The sequence below is a fragment of the Arachis stenosperma genome, chromosome 2 (genome assembly GCF_014773155.1).
Source record: "Arachis stenosperma cultivar V10309 chromosome 2, arast.V10309.gnm1.PFL2, whole genome shotgun sequence".
NCBI classification, from domain to species: domain Eukaryota; kingdom Viridiplantae; phylum Streptophyta; class Magnoliopsida; order Fabales; family Fabaceae; genus Arachis; species Arachis stenosperma.
The window spans coordinates 13,300,580-13,318,578 of NC_080378.1; the positions used below are offsets into that span (position 1 = coordinate 13,300,580).

Below are 17,999 nucleotides of genomic sequence, written 5' to 3' on the forward strand. Positions count from 1 at the left end.
CAAATTCATTGTCGTGTAATACTAATATATTAAGTAATACTAATATATACTTGAGTATCCTAAGTTAGAGAGGGGGGTATTATTTTTTTATAATTTATCCGTTTTATAATTTTTAAAGATAAAATAAGAATAAAATATAAGACATGTCAATTTTATGGAATTTTTTATTTAAATTAATTAAATATATTATTTATTGAAATACTTGAATTACAATGTATTTATTGAGATACACATGTTATTTTTGAATATGATGATCTAAATTGTATTAAATCCATATCGATACACTCAGAATGTGACTCGTCATTGAATTTCAAAGACATCACATTTCGAGTATATCCAGAATATACTTAACTTTAGTTATACTAAATGGCAAGTATTCAATCATCAAAACAAGAGTTTAATAGAATTTGAATCTCATCACCCAAAATGTGACATGTGTATATCAATAAATACACTATATTTTACATATTTTGATAAATAATATATTTAACTAATTTAAATAAAAAAATTCCCATTTCATGAGACATACAAGATAATTATAACAAATATATAGACAGACATATATCAACATATAAACAAATTGATAAAACCAAATTGACACTTTAAAAAATATTTAGGTTTTCTTTTTTATTTTCTTTAGCATACATGGCATGATATACTCTAGTTTTATCTCTATACATATAATAGTTACGAACTTGCATTCTATAATAAACCAACATACATATATATATATTAGAAAGGACACCCATTAAAGTCAACAAATCAGTGTAACAAGGAAACGGTTGTTTAGGAAACCCCAAATTAAGCAGTTAAGATCGCATAAAAGCAACATCAATAACTAATTTACATCATAACATCACAGTTCTAAAACAAACTACTTGCAAAAGAGAATCAAGCTAAATCCTACTTCGATCAAAGTCATCATAATTAAAACAACCTACAAGTTTTGGTTTCAGTCAACCATATATATAAATCAGAAGCTTAACAACAATGAATGAATCACTCATTCAATCATTCCTTGGAGGTTTTGTTGATCAAAGACTTATGAATGTGAGGGATGACACCACCACCAGCAATGGTTCCCTTGATGAGAGTGTCAAGCTCCTCATCTCCTCTGATAGCAAGCTGCAAGTGTCTTGGTGTTATCCTCTTCACCTTGAGATCCTTGCTTGCATTCCCCGCCAGTTCAAGAACCTCGGCTGTCAGATATTCAAGGATGGAGGCCAGGTAAACTGCAGCAGTTGCGCCAACACGTCCATGAGCTTGGACCCTTTGCTTCAGCTGTCTATGGATACGACCCACAGGAAACTAGAACCAAACCATATGAATATCAAAAACAAAGGGAGCAATGATATAGCAATAATAGACCTCTTTCAGAAAATGACGGAAACTCCCAGCACCCAAAATTCAAAACCACTCATACTGTATAATAATGCATACACTTTTAATAATGATAAATACATGTCAAGAACCAAGAGGTTATGCATCAACAGAAAACAATAAGCAAATGCAGTATTCTAGATATAGATGTGAAATAACCCAAATGGAAACAGTAAATACGTCCTATAAAATATACAAACTAAGATTAAGGTTCCACTTTCCAGCAATTTTAAAATGTAAAAATATCACACCTCTTCACACAAAGGGAATAAGTGCCTAAGACTAGTAGGTAAAGAAAAGTCAACCATTTAAATTTTAATCCAAGGAAATCAATGTGGAAATTAAAAAATTGTTGTAACATAATAGCCATTACAACAGAACTATTTGTTTCAATCACACTATCTCATGATTGTAACATAACTTTGGAACCATACATTAAAGATAATTCATTTTTAACTGATAATATAAAATGTGGTTATGAGTGCAGATCCACCAAAACTAAGAAGAAAAACAGAAAAGTGAACAACTTTAAAATCTAAAATCCATTCCACTTCACACAAAGGGTATCATTTACCTACATCAATAGATTATCTAAAGTCAACAAATCAATCTCAGCAAAATCACAATGGAGAGTTGCTTTATAGCTATGCGAATCTATCTAGCTAGAACTAACTAAAATACAAAACCATTCGGAAATCTTACTTTATATTTTATATACACATTACGTTTAAAATATATCATAAAACTTACACCACAATCTCCAATCCCTACCAAACCATTCTTTTTCAAATAATAATAATAATATTTTTTAAATGGTGCACAATTTAACATGAAGATTTAAAATCAGTAAACACATTTGACTACGAAAATAAATAAAAAGAAAATTAAAATCAGAAGAAACGAAGAGGTGAATCTTTACCTGGATTCCAGCACGAGAAGAGCGAGAAATAGGTTTCTTCTTATCCTTGTCTTTGTCTTTGTCTTTGTTAGCTGCGGTGGTTTTCGCTGCCAGAAGACCTTTTCCCCCTTTTCCCGCCATACCTAAACCCTAAACCTGAGGCTGAGAGAGCGAGAGAAGTGTGAAGAAATTGAGAGAGAGAGAGAGAGAGAGAGAGAGAGAGAGATTATGGAGTAAGAAGCATTCATACGACTATACGAGTCATTAATACGAGTTAAATGAGCGTTTTACTTTTCTTCCGTTTTTATTTAATTTTGAATTTTTATGAAAATAAAAACGAAATCTAAAAAGTGGCGCTCAAAGCTTTGTGTGCGTGGGAAAATAAAAATTTTACAAAATTTGACGTAGAATTCAAAATTTTCACACCCTTCTCTTCTCACCGCTTTCCCAAATATTTTTAATTCTCAGGGCCCAATAACCGGATTCTTTTATTGGAGTTAATTGTTAGGTCCATTTTGGCCCACTATATTATACAACGAGTCTCAAATTTGTTCGCTGTAATCTATATGCTTCTTAATATGCTGTATTCATATTTGAATTTTGACAAAATATAGTATAAATATGTTATGATATTTAAAATTGGAGGTTGTCCAATCTATTTAACTCAACAAAACAAAAAACTTGGGACGTGTCAGCATGTTTCTAACATGTTTCTAGTTAGAAACAGTAATACTATCCAACTCATGGATCCTCACCTTTCGATGTGAGACGAAATCGAATTTAGATAATATCCACTCAGGATATATGCTTCGTTGCTTCTTGCTTCTGATGATAATAACAGCTTCATCTTGCTCTATTTATAGTGTTGGTGCATGCTAATATACCACAACTACACATTATTAAAAAATAATAGTGGCTTGATTTAATGAAAGAGAAATACATCCTTATCAAGCTAATAAATTAACCATTAGACCAATTTAATTTGATTAATATAGTGGGGTATTTTAATTTTAAATGGTCTAAATGTCTAATATTTCATCCTTTGGCCTTTAGAGTTTAGACCCCTTTGGTATCAAAAGAAAAAAAAATATAAGCTAAACAGAAATGTTCTTTCAACAAAAAAAAAAAAAACAAAACACAAGTTGAACACGATATAAAATTTAAAAAATAATTTAATTAATTAAAGGTTAATCCAGATAAATAACTTAAATAACATTTTTATATTTTAAAAATAAAAATTTTGAAAATTCCAAAAAAAAAAAGAAATTAAGCACATACAAATTAAACACAAAAAAAATTAATTATTACTGGGATAACATGATCCACATAACAAATTAAGCACCATATCTATATGTTTTATTATTAAATATTTTTTATACACCTAGTAGGATAATCGGGTCAATATCCGTTTTCTTTCAATTAATGCTACTTTTATCTCTCACAAATTAATTAATAAATTGAAAAGGGTTATATAATATGCATAGTATATATTTGGATTGAGGTTTGTCAAATTATAATTTGAATAAAATTGATTTTGTAGAATTAATTTTGGATAAAAATAAATTTATTCTAATATGATTTATGTTTGATAATTTTATACTAAAATTGATTTTGATAAAATGAATATTGTTTGGATAATATTAGTTAAAATCACTTTTAAAAAAATAATTAGTTCATTACTAAAAAAATATGATATTAAATTATAATGTTATTTTTTTTAAATATATTTAATCTTTTTTTATATTTCTTTTAGTATTTTTTTATAGTATTTTATTTTAGTATGTTATAATTTTTTATTATTATAATAAAAATTAATATTTATTTATAAAATAAAAAATATTATATAAAAATTGACAACTTTTTAAGTATTTTATTTATAATAAAAATTAATATTTATTTATTGAATTAAAAATAACATATAAAATAACATATTTTAGTACTCTTTTTAAATACTTTCAATAATCTTGTTTTTATTATTGTTTTAGATTTTAACATTTTACTAGTTATATTTTTTTATTTATAATTAAATTTTTATTTAATTTATCATTGTTAATAGAAACAATAATACATATTATAAAAATTTAGAATGATAGAGTGCACAAGAATTACAATAATAAATTTTACAATATCAAACAAAAAAAAATTTTATAATTATTTTAATACTTTCTATATTCTTTTATTTATTATTTTGGATTATAAAATTTTATTACTTATGACTCTATTGTTATATATGATCATTTTTTATTTATTGTCCTTTTTAATAAAATTAATAATTCATATTATAACAAAATTACGATAAAAAAATAAAAAATCAAACTATAATAGAAAATATTAAAAATAATGAAAAAATTATTAAAACCAATAATCACCAAAAAAATTGTGAAAAAAATTATTAAAACCAATTATCCTATTCAACTTGTTTGCCAAACAAACATCCATAGGCAGGAGACAAGATGTGTTTTTGCAACCTGTGGTTCTAGAAAATCGGGTCTACTTATTTGTTATCACATTTAAAATAAATATTACATAGTAATAATCAGACTATCCAATTTACAGTTTCTAACAATTTCTAACTTAAGAATTTTTAATAATCATGCTTTATAAAATAAAAACAAGAATAATTTCCAACATATAAAATAACATAATTCACTTACATGTGATTTGTGTAATTCCAAATTTAAAACAAAAAGCCCCATATTAAAGAAAAAGACCAAAGTCCAAAACAGACATTATTGGCTTACACACTATAATAATCCATAAATAATTTTAAAAAAGAGAGCCTTTATCTATATTAAAGCCATCATTTCTGCTAGAATTCAATAAATAACCCGTTGTATCATAGACAGAAATAAATAAACAATAAAGACTACAAATCATATATTATAACAAAAAAAAAGGATAATTTCGATCGGTCAAAGCTACAACTATAAGAACAAATCCAGCAGTTAAAAAGATCACATGAAAGCACCATCCCTGACCAATTTACATCCTAAAAGCATCATAGTTCTAAACAAATTACTTGCAAAAGAGAATCAAGCTAAATCCTAGTTTAATCAAAGTCATCATAATTAACACCTAGTTTGAGATTCAGTCAACAGCCATATTATATAAATCAGAAGCTTAACACAAGACGAATCATTCATTCCTTGGAGGTTTTGTTGATCAAGGATTTGTGAATGTGGGGAATAACACCACCACCGGCAATGGTTCCTTTGATGAGAGTGTCAAGCTCCTCATCTCCTCTGATAGCAAGCTGTAAGTGTCTTGGTGTTATCCTCTTCACTTTGAGATCCTTGCTTGCATTCCCCGCAAGTTCAAGAACCTCTGCTGTCAGATATTCAAGAATGGAGGCCAAGTAAACTGCAGCAGTTGCGCCAACACGTCCATGAGCTTGGACCCTTTGCTTCAGCTGTCTGTGGATACGACCCACAGGAAACTATGACCAAAACATGTGAATATAAAAAACAAAATAAGCAATGACATAGAATCACAAAAGAATATAGCTAATAATATATAATCATTTCACAACAATATTAGATCTCTTTTGAAAAATAAGGTAAGCTCTCAACACTCAATTTCAAAACCACTTAATACAAGATAATGATGCATATACTTGCCTTTTTTTTTTTAAAATGATTTGTACATGTCAAGAACCAAGCGGTTAAAAATCATCAGCAAAGAATAAGTAAATGCAAGATTGTAGATTCAGGCATGCCATAACCCAAATTGAAAACAGTAACATACGTCCTACAAAGTACAAAAACTAAGATTGAGGTTCCACTTTCAAACAATTTTAAAATGTAAAAACATCACTCCACTTCACACAAAGGAAATACACGTCTAAAAGTAGTACGTAAACAAAAAGTCAACAATTGAAATTCAATCCTAAGAAATCAATGTGGAAATTAAAAATTGGTTGCAAAGGGGAGCAAATAAAGCAGCTAAAAGCACACCTAATAATGAATTGCCATAACGGAACTATGTGTGTCAAAAACACTATCATAATAATAGTTGTAACATAGCTTCGGTGTTGGACAACCATGGAAAGCTCTTGACCAATAGGGAGATTTTGGAGAGAAACAAAATGAAAAGACACCACATCTAACTTAATACCTTAAGGTATCAAATTAATTTAGTCTCTCATCTTATAAAATCCTCACTCTTCCTTGTTTTTTCCAATATGAGATTAATTTTATGCACTCTTCGGATTTGCAACATTAAAATTCGAGACTATACACCAAAAGTAATCTCATTTTTAACTGATAAAATAAAATGAGGTTCTGAGTGCAGATGCATCAAAACTAATAAGACAAACAGAAAAGAGAACAACTTTAAAATCTAAAAGTCCAATCCACTTCAGGTAAATGGTATGGTTACCTACATCATAAATCATCTAAATTCAACAATTTGACCTCAGCAAAATCAAAATGGAAACTTGCTTTATAGCTATGCCAATCTATCTAGCTAGAACTAACTAAAAATACAAAAACATCAGAAATCTCACTTCACATTTTATATACACATTGCTTAAACTAAATCATAAAACTAACACCACAATTCCCACTCCCTACCAAACCATTCTTTTTCAAACAGTAACAATAATAATATCTTTTAAAATGGTGCCAAACAGCATTTAAAAATGGGAAGCAATTTAACATACAGATTTAAAATCAGTAACAACATATTCGCCTGCGAAAAAGAAAAGAAAAAGAATTAAAATCAGAAGAAATGGAGAGGTTAATTTTTACTTGGATTCCAGCACGAGAAGAGCGAGAAATAGGTTTCTTCTTATCCTTGTCTTTGTCTTTGTCTTTGTTAGCTGCGGTGGTTTTCGCTGCCAGAAGCCCTTTTCCCCCTTTTCCCGCCATAGCGAAACCCTAAACCTTATTCAATTTCACAGAAAAATCAACCTCAATTTCAAAATCAGAGAAACCACAAACTAAAACATAGAATATCCAAGAAAGAAAAATAGAAGATTACCTCCGAGAGAGGGAGAGAGGTGTGAAGAAAACGAGAGAAATCGAGAGCGAGAGCGAGAGAGAGAGAGAGAGAGATTGATTCAGATTATGGAGTAAAAAGCATTCATGCGAGTCATTAATATGAGCGTTTTAACTATTACTTTTCTTTTGTTTTTATTTATTTTTGAATTTGGAAAATTTGTGAATGAAAATGAAATCGAAAAGGAGGCGCTCAAAGCTTCGTGTGCGCGGGAAAATAAAAATTTTATAAAACTCGACGCAAAATTCAAAATTTTCCCACTCTTCTCCTCTCACCGCTTTCCAAATCTTTTTACTTATGACGGCCCAATAACCATCATTTTTTTATTCAGGTTTACTGTTAGGTCGATTAGGCCCACAATATTAGACAATATGAGACTCAACTTTTGGATACGCTGGAAACTAAAAAACTATTAGAAATGTTTCACAATACGGTCATTAAGGTAGTGTTTGTTTTCAGGTACTGAGACAGAGACTGAAAGACTGAGACTCAGTATCGTGTTTGTTAGTTCAGAGACTGGTACTAAAATTTCTGTCTCTGTCTCCAAAATTTCAGTATTTCAGTACCTCCAAAAAGTAGGGACACAAGGGACTGAAATTTTTAGAGATGGAAACTGAAACTTTAATAACATTTTATACCTAAAATACTTTCATTTCAATTAATTAATTCTAATTTTACCTTTTATGCAAATTAAATTAGAGTTTAATTCTTGTTTCAATTCCTGTCTCCCATTTTGCACCAAACAGAATACTGAAATTTGTTTCAATCCCTGTCTCCTAGTCTCTGTCTCTCAGTCTCAGTCTTTCTGTCTCTGTCTCTCCACCAAACGCTACCTTAATAGATTAATATGTTTAAATAATTTTTTAAGTACTAGACCAAAAAAAATTTTATGTAGTAAATTTAAAAATGTTAATTTTTTAATGTAAAATGTATAATTGAATAACTGTATAAATAATTTTACATGTATATAAAAATTAAATTTAAAATAATAATAATAATGCTTCGGCCAACTAACTATAACTCAAATGGTATAGTCTCCCCATATTCATTTAAAAGTTGTGAATTTGAGTCTCACTCTTAACTTTAGAAAATAATAATAATAATAATAATGCTTTGAGGTGCGTACTAATGAGATCGATTGGGTCTAAAACGAAGATGATACAAGAATTTTGAGGGAGTGTTTGAACGATAGTTGGGGATAGCTAAGGTGGGTAAGTGTAAGTTGGATAAAGAAATGTTTTCATCGTGCACCAACTACCATCTTGGTAGCATTTGGTAATAAGTATTGAGACTGATACTGAAAGACTAAGATTTAATATTGTGTTTGGTGGTCAGAGATTGAAATTTTAATAATATTTTATTCCTAAAATATCCTCATTCAAAACTTCATATTCCAAGTCTACCCGTCATCCACAATCTCACTCCATCTCTCATTCCACCACCACACTTTTGCCATCACTAAAGGTTAACCACTACACGTCAACCATCACCAAATTCCACTACCAACAATAATTATACCAAAAACAATAATAACTTCATCAACATATATCAAAATAAGATAAGAAGAAGAAGAAGAAGAAGAAGAAGAAGAAGAACTGTACCTTCCAAACTAGGGATAATCCAAAATTGTTGGCGAGAAAAGGGGAAGCAAACTAGCAAAGAAAAGCAGGGGCGAAGCTAGGTTGAAGTTGAGGGAGGGGCCAAAAATTAATCTTGTAATAGAAAAAGAGTAAAATAAAATTTTTAAGGGGGGCTAAAATAAAATTTGTATACAATTTATAAAAAAAATTTAAAGTTTGGGAGGGGCCATTGCCCCCCTTTTCTTACATGTGGCTCCGCCCCTGAAGAAAAGCGAGGAGGGTGACGAGAGAGCCGGCTTTTATGTCGACAGAGGCATAGAAGAGAGCGTAGATGGCGATGAAGAGAAAGCCGTAGTTGAGGAGGAAAGGGGGGAGGGAGTGGGGCGGAGGAGAAGGAGAAGAGGGTTGGTGTGAAATAGAGGAGTATTTGTGCGGTGAATAGGATGGGCCACACGAACAACAAGTGTATCCAGAGAGAGAGAGGGGGAGGGAGGGAGAGAGAGAGAGAGAGATGCACTTTACACTAAATATGATACAAAGATTTAATTTAATCTCTGTCTCTCAGTCTCTTAGTTTATATTTCTCAGCTTTAGTCTCTCTTCCAAACGTTATCTTTGTGATAGGTTGTTCGTATAGTAAGGGAGAACTTTCAATGTGCTTTCCACGTTGAATCGAGTAGCGGGTTGGAGGCTCTGAGATTATACTCGAAAAGAGTAATTTGGTACTGTTTTACTTTCAGGACTAGCTAGGTCAAGTATACTATGACTTTTGCCCTATGTTATTGGGCCTTACCTATTCATGAGTTTCCAAGAGATTTAGATAAACGAATTTCTAAAATTTGTAGAGCATCTCCAATACTACATCTAATTTTAATTTTATTTTGGATCCTACAAGATGACACATAAATATTTGTAAGACCGTATGTTAAAAATAGTGATTTAAAATTTAAAGTGAAATTTATTCCTCCAATGCTTAATCTTAGTTTAGTTAGAATGTTATATTATTTTTAATTATTTTATCAACATAATTATATGAATGAAAAAGTTTTGTTGATTTTTCATTAAAGTAGTACCGTATTTTTAAGGTGATACGAATTTCGTTTCATCAATCAATTCTAATGTATATTTTAATTCTAAATTAATTTATTTTTTAAAGATATTAAAAATAATACTCTAAAAATATTTTATTAAAATGCTCTTAGACATTTAATCCACGAATTCAGATAAAAACAAATACTAATAACAAATAAATAAATAAAATAATACTAACAATAAAGCTTGTTAGTTTTACGGATCCTAAAACATTTCTAATACAAATTTTCCTTGCATCATATGGGTGTTAGTGTAATATTTTAAATGCTACATACCCAATATAATTTAAGGATCTAAAATGATAATTTGAAAATGTTAAAAACTAAAATTAGACCATACTTATGACTAGAGTAAAAAAGGTAATTTTACACCTTAAAATTCACTTGAATTAAAGGTATGTTTATATACATAGGCTTTTTTATATTCTTTGATACGATTCAAAAGCACTAGCAAGTAGACGGTAAGATTCGTCGGCAGTCTCTCTTCTCAAGTAAGGAATTATACAACCCAAGTTTCTAATGCTATATTATCATATAGTAAGTGCTTTATTGAATTATAGCCAACAGATTTTGAAAAACAAAGGCTTATGAATTGATGTGCACTCAGAAAGAAACATTTCATTGCATGTTAAAATGGCCAAATCCAATGTCTTTTCCATAGACAAAAGGACTAGTTACGAATGTGCCGTTGCCTCCTTTGTGTGCGAAGATTGTAATGTTTAATTTTATGATTTGAAAGAGAACACGCATTCGGTCTTTGTCTAACTCTATTTTTTGCTTTTCTTTTTTCTCAAAATTCCAAAACTAATTATGATCAATGATCCAATACATTTGTTTGAGAGTTACCTAAAATGTTAATTTTGGACCTGAACATGAGATCCAGAATCCCTTTGAGGCAGCATCCGACTTATTCTTACGCTGAGGTGCCACCATCCGAGTTCCTCGTGAGGAGGTGGGGGATGGTACCTGCAAGAGACTCCAATACTTAAGTTAGCAAGGGTTTTAGGCAGGTTTTTAGTATATTAAAACGTGAGTAAACCTGAGAAGTGTCAGTATATTTATAGTAGAGCTGTTAACCACCTTTGCAAGAGTAGTTTCACCTTTATTGGTGGATATACATTCCCTTTATCTTGAAAGTTTGTTAGGATCTACCTTTTACGAAGACAGAGACAGTATGAAAGATTCGGGGAGGCAGTTACTTGTAAGCACTTGTCCGATCTCTTTCGCCGTGTCCGACCTCTTAAAAGAGGTCGGATATGTGGTGAATGCCATCCTTTTTGGGTGGGCCTCTCTTCCTTATTGGGCCTGTCTTTATGTTTTGGGTCAATGTATGAATAGTGCCCCTACTTAAGTCTGAGCTTTCAAGAGGTCGGGTTCAAGCAATTTGAGACCTTAGCTTCGTCGTCGGATACTCCTGCTTTCACGAGGTTGGGTACTCGACGTGTTTCGAATGTTACTACATTAAATGGGGGCGAGCTTTGCGCGGCAGTTTCCTTGGAATCCAGGCATAGCTTTAAAGAGAGGTGTGAAATGACTGTTTTATCCCTTCTTCTTTATAAAGTGTTTGCACGCTCCTTTTCATCTCCTTTCTTCACTTTCTAAAGTGCTTCATTTGCTTCCTTTCATCGTGAAAAAAAATTTCTCCTTTTATTCTTGCTTCCCAACTGCTCTCAGTTCCAAGATTTCTCTATCTCGAATCCTTTGAAGGTCTTGTTTTACTGGGTGGAGAGGAACGTTCGTGCTTATTGTTGTTTGACGTGCCCATTTTCCTCTTCGAGTCTTCATCAAGGTTAGTGCTCCTGATTCTTGACTTCTTTTTGCGTAACTGTACTTTTTGAATTTGTTTCTTATGTTGAGGTGGTGTTCAAGTAGTAGTGGATATTTATTGCATTGTTGGTTTTGTTTATTCCTTGCAACTTCTTTGATTGTTGTTTGTGTTGTCTACTAAAAGACCCTTTTGAACTGTTTTTGTTGATTGAAATCACTGTTGAATATTTGGCAGTGTTTGTGGAATTTTTGTGGGACTATAGCCATTTTGTTATTTGTTGATTGCCTTCGTATTGCCTCTAATGGTGTCGCTACTGTCGGCACAGGAGAGATGCCATTTATGTTTATTCTTGTTTTGAAAAGATATTTTTCAAATCGCGTTTTGCATTTTGTTTCTTTTGCTCGACTTCTTTTGAATGATGCCCGAGTTATGTAGTGATGATTTCTTTGTTGTATTTGTAGGTGTAGATTTTATGTCTCGGTCAATCATAAAAGATATGTCGACAAAAATCCCCCCTCTCTTTTGACTTGGGTAGATACTCCTGTCCTTATCGTTGTCTCCGTAGTTGATAAAGAGTATTGTGAGGTATTCTGTAGACATCATAGATTATGTGAGAATAGAGAGGATGAGAGGAATTATGAGATAATGGTACTAGATCTCGAGGAGAAGGTGTGTTTTCCTCCCTTAGACAACTCGAGACGCCCTTTTTTCTATGGCTATGATTGCTTTTTCTCGAAACTAGATGTCAAGCTTCCTTTTTCTGATTTTGAAACAAATGTCCTTTGGGCTTGTAACATAGCCCCTCCTAGCTTTATCCGAACTCTTGGGCTTCTTTGAAGATTTACCAGCTCCTATGTCGGGAGCTCGATGTCCGACATTCGGTTAAGGTCTTTTTCCAGCTTTTTGTTTTAACCAAACCGGGTCTTCGAAATGAAAAATTTCTTGGGTTTCTTTTCATTCCGCTCAAGGTAAAAAGGTTATTTCCATTTTCAATGAGTCCTTCCATGATTTTAAGAACTATTTTTTCAAAATTCAAGCTGTAGAGGAGGTTCGTCCCTTTTTTTTGGACGAAAATGACAAACCCTGCTTCCTTTTATACTGGCAAGAAAAACCCATGATAACCAAGTATAGTGTAGATACCTTAGATGAACTTGAGAAGGGTATGGTAGAAGTATTGGAAGAATGATGGGGTCGGGCTCCTCACTTGGACACGAAGAGATTCTTACAGAATCCTGGTCTACTTTGGGTCGAGCTAAGTAACCTTCTTTTCTTAGCTTTATGGCTTTTGGCTGTATCATCTATGATTAATGTGCTTTTTTGTTTACTTTGTAAAAAAAAAGGCTCACAAATCCGCAAGGATGAAACAACTGCATCAAACTCGGAAGACTGTTGTGGCGCGTGGTATTCAGGAGAAAGAAGCTGGGGTTCTTCTACCCGATCTTTCCCATGGAAATTGGACTCTAGTTCTTTAGCCCAAAAAGAAGATCATTCCCACTCCATCAAGTCGGTTGGTCTCTTTTGACCCGCCTCCAGAGAGCTCAGTTGCTCCTCCTTCTCCTTCGTCTTTGAAACCTCCCCTTAAAAAACAAAAGACTGCTGAAGAGGCAGCATTTACGATAAAGGGTTTAACAGAATCACCTGGAGTGAGAGAAATATTCTCCCTCATAGTCACATCAGTATGGATGATGTGGCTATTCAAAACCATCTCAATCTTATGGCCCACAACGACATTCGGATAGTGGGAGTGTGTGCGTCTCTAGCCAAGGAGTTCAAAAAGAATTCCCTCAGTGCCACTCAAAGCTCTCTTGAGGCTACCCGAGCTGAAGTGGAGAGGCTTAAGGAGATTAAGAGGGAGTTGGAGGGGGAGAAGGCTGCACTGTCGTCCAATTTGGAGGAGGCCCGATGTCGGGTAAAAAAGGCGGAGGCGACCGCGACTATGGCGGAGGGGGTGAAGAAGAGAGCGGAAGAGAGTTACACCCGGCTATATGGGGGAGAAACTTGACCTTCAAGAAGAGTTGGAGAAGGCCAAAGAGAGATACGCCACTCTTGAAGAGTCTATTGTTGAGGGGATGGACAAGATGTTTAACAACCTGAAGGCTCAAGTCTAAGTCCTTACACTGGGGGTCGATTTATCTTTGTTCAGCCAGGACAACATAGTGGTTGATGGAGAGATCATTCCGACCCCTGAGAATGATGAAGAACCTTTGCCTGACCCAAAGTCTTCAAATACTAAGGTCAGACAGGTTTCACAGGCTCCTGAATCTCTCCCCGAGGTGGTCAATGTCGAGCTCCCTCCTTCCCCTCCTGATGCTATCCTGGCCATGCTGGTCTCTGTTCATCCTCCGACCCCTCCTGCCCGAGGTCAGGAAGTAGTGACTGGGGAGGAACTTATCCTTTACTTGGCCCCCAGTAGTTTTTCTTTTAACTCTTTAGACGACCCGACTTGTGGATCTTTTTTATGGACACTTTTATTTTGTAATAGCTTAGTAGTTTTTGAACACTTTTACTTTATAATAGTTGTGGTTTTAACAAATTTTTTGTAGTCATATTCAAACAACTTTGAAATTTAAAGAGCTTTTCTGCTCCTTACATAATAAAGCTAGGCCTTTTTGGAATTTAGCCTTTATAAAGTTGCTTAGTTTGGTGTTTATACCTTAGCAACTTTTTTGATGCTGTTCCTTTGCTAAATTTTAAAAAATGAGTTCATTTATATGGATTTCCTTTTCAAGTTCTGACTTCGTGTAGTCAGAGTTTATTAAGTTACTTTTACACTTAGTTTTTATTCCGCATTATAATTGAGGTCGATTTTCACGAGTTGTTTATATAACTTCTTACATTAATTTGTGTATCGTCGCTTCATCTTGCCGACCCTTTTAGGTTGGGCAATGATTTTGGCGGTTTGTCGAGCTTAAATTAATGTATTTTTATAGGAAACTTTCTTAAGAGAAAATGAAATTTTTATTAATGAATGAGAAATTCCTTTACATAAAACCTACTACTAAGGGTTTTGACTGCCTTCAGCCCTTGCTGTGATGCCTCGTTAAAATCTCCTTTTGAAAAAACCTTTTTTAGGGAAAAAAATCTTAAGGTTGCGAAAAAGAGTACATTAGGGAACAAGGTTTACTTCTTAACTATAGTACTTCTTTAGGTTACATGCGTGTCAAGTCCTTGGGAGCTCCCATTCTTGTAGGTCGGACACTTTATAGTAACCCTTTCTTAAGACTTCGATAATCTTGTAAGGTCCTTTCCAATTTGCAGCTAACTTCCCTTTGCCCGACTTCTAAACTCCGATGTCATTTCGGATCAGTATAATGTCATTCGTGGCAAAGTTTCTTTTGATCACCTTCTGATTGTACCTTAAGGCCATCCTCTACTTTAGTGCTTCTTCTCCGATCCGAGCTTTCTCTCGGACTTCTGGGAGGAGGTCGAGATCTGCCTTTTGTGTTTGGGCATTGGCCCCTTCATTATAGAATAACACCTTGGGCGACTCTTTAGTGATTTCTACGGGGATCATAGCCTCTATTCCGTAAGCAAGTCGAAAAAGTGTTTCTTGAGTTGTGGAATGAGGGGTTGTCCGATATGCCCATAAGACTTGAGGGAACTCGTCAGCCCATGCTCCCTTTGCATCTTGCAGTCCACGCTTTAATTCGGCCAATATGACTTTATTTGTAGGTTTAACTTGTCCATTGGCCTGAGGATATTCCACCGATGTAAATTGGTGTTTTATTTTAAGGTCGGCCACCAAGTTCCTAACGGTTGAGTCGGTAAACTGGATTTCATCTTCTGTGGTGAAGGAGTAGGAAACTCTAAACCTTGTGACAATATTCTTATAGAGAAAATTTTGACTTCTCTGGACAGTGATGGTTGCTAGTGGTTCTGCCTCGATCCACTTAGTGAAGTAGTCAATCCCCACTACAAGGTATTTGACTTATCTTGGAGCTTAGGGAAATGGTATGAGAAGATTGAGTCCCCATTTTGCAAGTGGCCAGGGGAGATGACGCTAATAAGCTCTTCAGGCGGTGCCACATGAAAATTGGCATGCTTTTGGCAACGTAGGAATTTTTTAACAAACTCGGTCGCTTCTCTTTGTAAGGTCGGCTAGAAGAAGCCGGTCTGGATTACCTTTTTGCTTAGTGATTGGGATCCTAGATGATTCTCACATATGCCATTGTGTACCTCCTCTAGGACCTCCTTTGTGTTGGAGGTTGGGACGCACTTTAAGAGAGGTGTTGATATTCCTCTTTTGTATAGGACGTTGTGAACCAACGTGTAATTTTGTGCCTCCCTTATGAATATTCAGGCCTCTTTTTTCATTTTCAAGGAGGATATTAAATTTGAGATAGTTGACTATAGAGGTCATCCATCCTAAATGATTAGATATAGTCATTATGCCCGTGTTGTCATCTCCCTTTAATATTGATGGTGCATATAGAGTTTCCTGGATAAGGCTACTGTTGTTGCCCCCTGGCTTAGTGCTGGCTAGTTTGGGTAGGGCATCAGCTCAAGCATTAGATTCTTGACTTATATGTCGGGTCTCTCCTTCCAAGAACTGTTCTATTTGTTCTCATGCTTCATCTGAGTATTTCTTTATGTTTGGATCTTTGGCTTGATAGGTATTGTCAATATGTAAAGTTAACACTTGAGAGTCATTGAATACTATCAGCCTTTTTTTCCCTACTTTTTTAGCCAGCTTCAGGCCAGTAAGTAAGGCTTCATACTCTGCTTGGTTATTAGAAGTAGGAAACTCGAACCTTAATGAGAGTTCTATATGAGTTCCTTGCTCACTTTCAAGAATGACGCCTGCTCCACTGTCGACTTTGTTGGATGATCCGTCTATATATAAGTTCCATGTAGTTGGACTTTCCTGACTTTCAATGTATTTAGCTACAAAGTCGGTAAGATATTGGGATTTGATTGCCTTTTGGACAATTCCACAGCTCATTGCAGCATCCGTCCTGCTAGGTCCGTCTTTTGTAAAATGTGTTTCATTGGTTGATTGGTACGGACCTTTATGTGTGAACCTGAAAATAAGGTCGAAGCCTTCAAAAGGTGAGTATAAGGGCATATACAAACGTTTCTTTGATAGTTCAGTTCTGCTCCTTGTGTAGCTTTGCTGACAAAGTAGACGGGTTGCTGTCCACCTTTATCTTCTCTGATTAGAGCTAAAGCTATAGCTCGGCTTGCCGCTGCTAGGTAGAGATTTCAGTATTGATCCTGCTAGAAATCTGGATAGTGCTGCCAACCTTCCGTTTAGTTGTTGAACTTCTTAAAGACAGGTCGGGCTCTTCATGTCCAATATATCTTTACATTTGTCCGAGTTTGCTTATATACCTCTTTGAGTTAATATAAAGCGTAAAAATTTTCCCGCCTTTATTGTGAAGGTGAATTTTGAGGGGTTTAACCTCATCTCATGCTTCCTTATGGTAGAGAATGCCTCTAAAAGATCGGACAAAAGTGTTGAGTCGACCTTGGTTTTAACATGCATGTCGTCCACATATACCTCCATAAGTTTTCCTAAGTTGGAGGAAAACACATTGTTCATCAGTCTCTGGTTTGTGACTCTGGCATTCTTTAATCCAAAAGGCATTACTACGTAGCAATAGTTACCTTTTGGAGTTATGAATAAGGTCTTCTCTTGGTCTAGTTTATGCATCGAGATTTGGTTGTATCTCGAGTAGGCATCCATGAAGGACAAGTATCTATAGCCGGAGGCTGAGTCAACTAGGGCATCGATGCTGGGAAGAAGGTATGGATCATTGGGGCAAGCCTTATTGAGGTCAGTGTATTTGACACACATCCTCCATTTTCTGTTTTGCTTCTTTACCAAAACTACGTTGACCAGCCACAATGGATAATTTACCTTTCTTATGAATCCTGCTTCTAATAGGGCTTGAACTTGTTCCTTCACAACCTGTGTCCTTTCGGGCCCGAGTTTTTTCCGCTTTTGCTGAATAGGTCTAGAACCCGGATAGACGGCGAGTTTGTAGGACATTAGATCGGGATCTATGCCAGGCATGTCGGAGGCTTTCCAAGCGAAGATGTCGGCATTCCTCCTTAGAAGGTCAATGAGTTACTTTTTCAAACCTTCTTCCAAGTTAGCCCCTATATTCGTTGTTTTTTCCCGGTGATCTCCAATTTGCACTTCTTCCACTTTTCCTCCAGGTTAGGGACGCAGTTTCTCCCGAGCTCGAACACCTCCGAGCTTAATGGTATTGACTTCTTTTTTCCCAGAACTGCCTTCTAAATTAAGACTTTCATTGTAGCACTTGCGCGCTAGTTTCTGAT

At 34.3% G+C, this 17,999-nt stretch overlaps 3 protein-coding genes across 4 annotated transcripts; all 3 read right to left on the minus strand.

The window, feature by feature from the left end:
• Nucleotides 1-748: 748 nt before the first annotated feature.
• Nucleotides 749-2,561, minus strand: LOC130958682 (histone H2A variant 1). The gene is made up of 2 exons (XM_057885233.1): nt 2,300-2,561; nt 749-1,308 (listed from the first exon to the last, which is right to left on the minus strand). The coding sequence occupies exons 1-2, from the start codon at nt 2,417-2,419 to the stop codon at nt 1,012-1,014; spliced, it is 417 nt and encodes a 138-aa protein (XP_057741216.1). The 5' UTR covers nt 2,420-2,561; the 3' UTR covers nt 749-1,011.
• Nucleotides 2,562-5,088: 2,527 nt separating this feature from the next.
• LOC130961560 (histone H2A variant 1) lies at nt 5,089-7,375 on the minus strand. Of its 2 annotated transcripts, none has more exons than XM_057887506.1 (3): nt 7,259-7,375; nt 7,027-7,161; nt 5,089-5,714 (listed from the first exon to the last, which is right to left on the minus strand). In XM_057887506.1, exons 2-3 carry the CDS (start codon nt 7,144-7,146, stop codon nt 5,418-5,420), a joined length of 417 nt encoding a protein of 138 aa, XP_057743489.1. In that variant the 5' UTR covers nt 7,147-7,161; nt 7,259-7,375; the 3' UTR covers nt 5,089-5,417. The 2 variants fall into 2 exon arrangements, with proteins under 2 accessions (XP_057743489.1, XP_057743488.1); XM_057887505.1 differs by having other exon boundaries at nt 7,027-7,155; nt 7,259-7,344.
• Nucleotides 7,376-16,278: 8,903 nt separating this feature from the next.
• Nucleotides 16,279-17,730, minus strand: LOC130962584 (uncharacterized). The gene is made up of 2 exons (XM_057888779.1): nt 17,117-17,730; nt 16,279-16,735 (listed from the first exon to the last, which is right to left on the minus strand). The coding sequence occupies exons 1-2, from the start codon at nt 17,728-17,730 to the stop codon at nt 16,279-16,281; spliced, it is 1,071 nt and encodes a 356-aa protein (XP_057744762.1).
• Between the last annotated feature and the right edge of the window lie 269 nt (nt 17,731-17,999).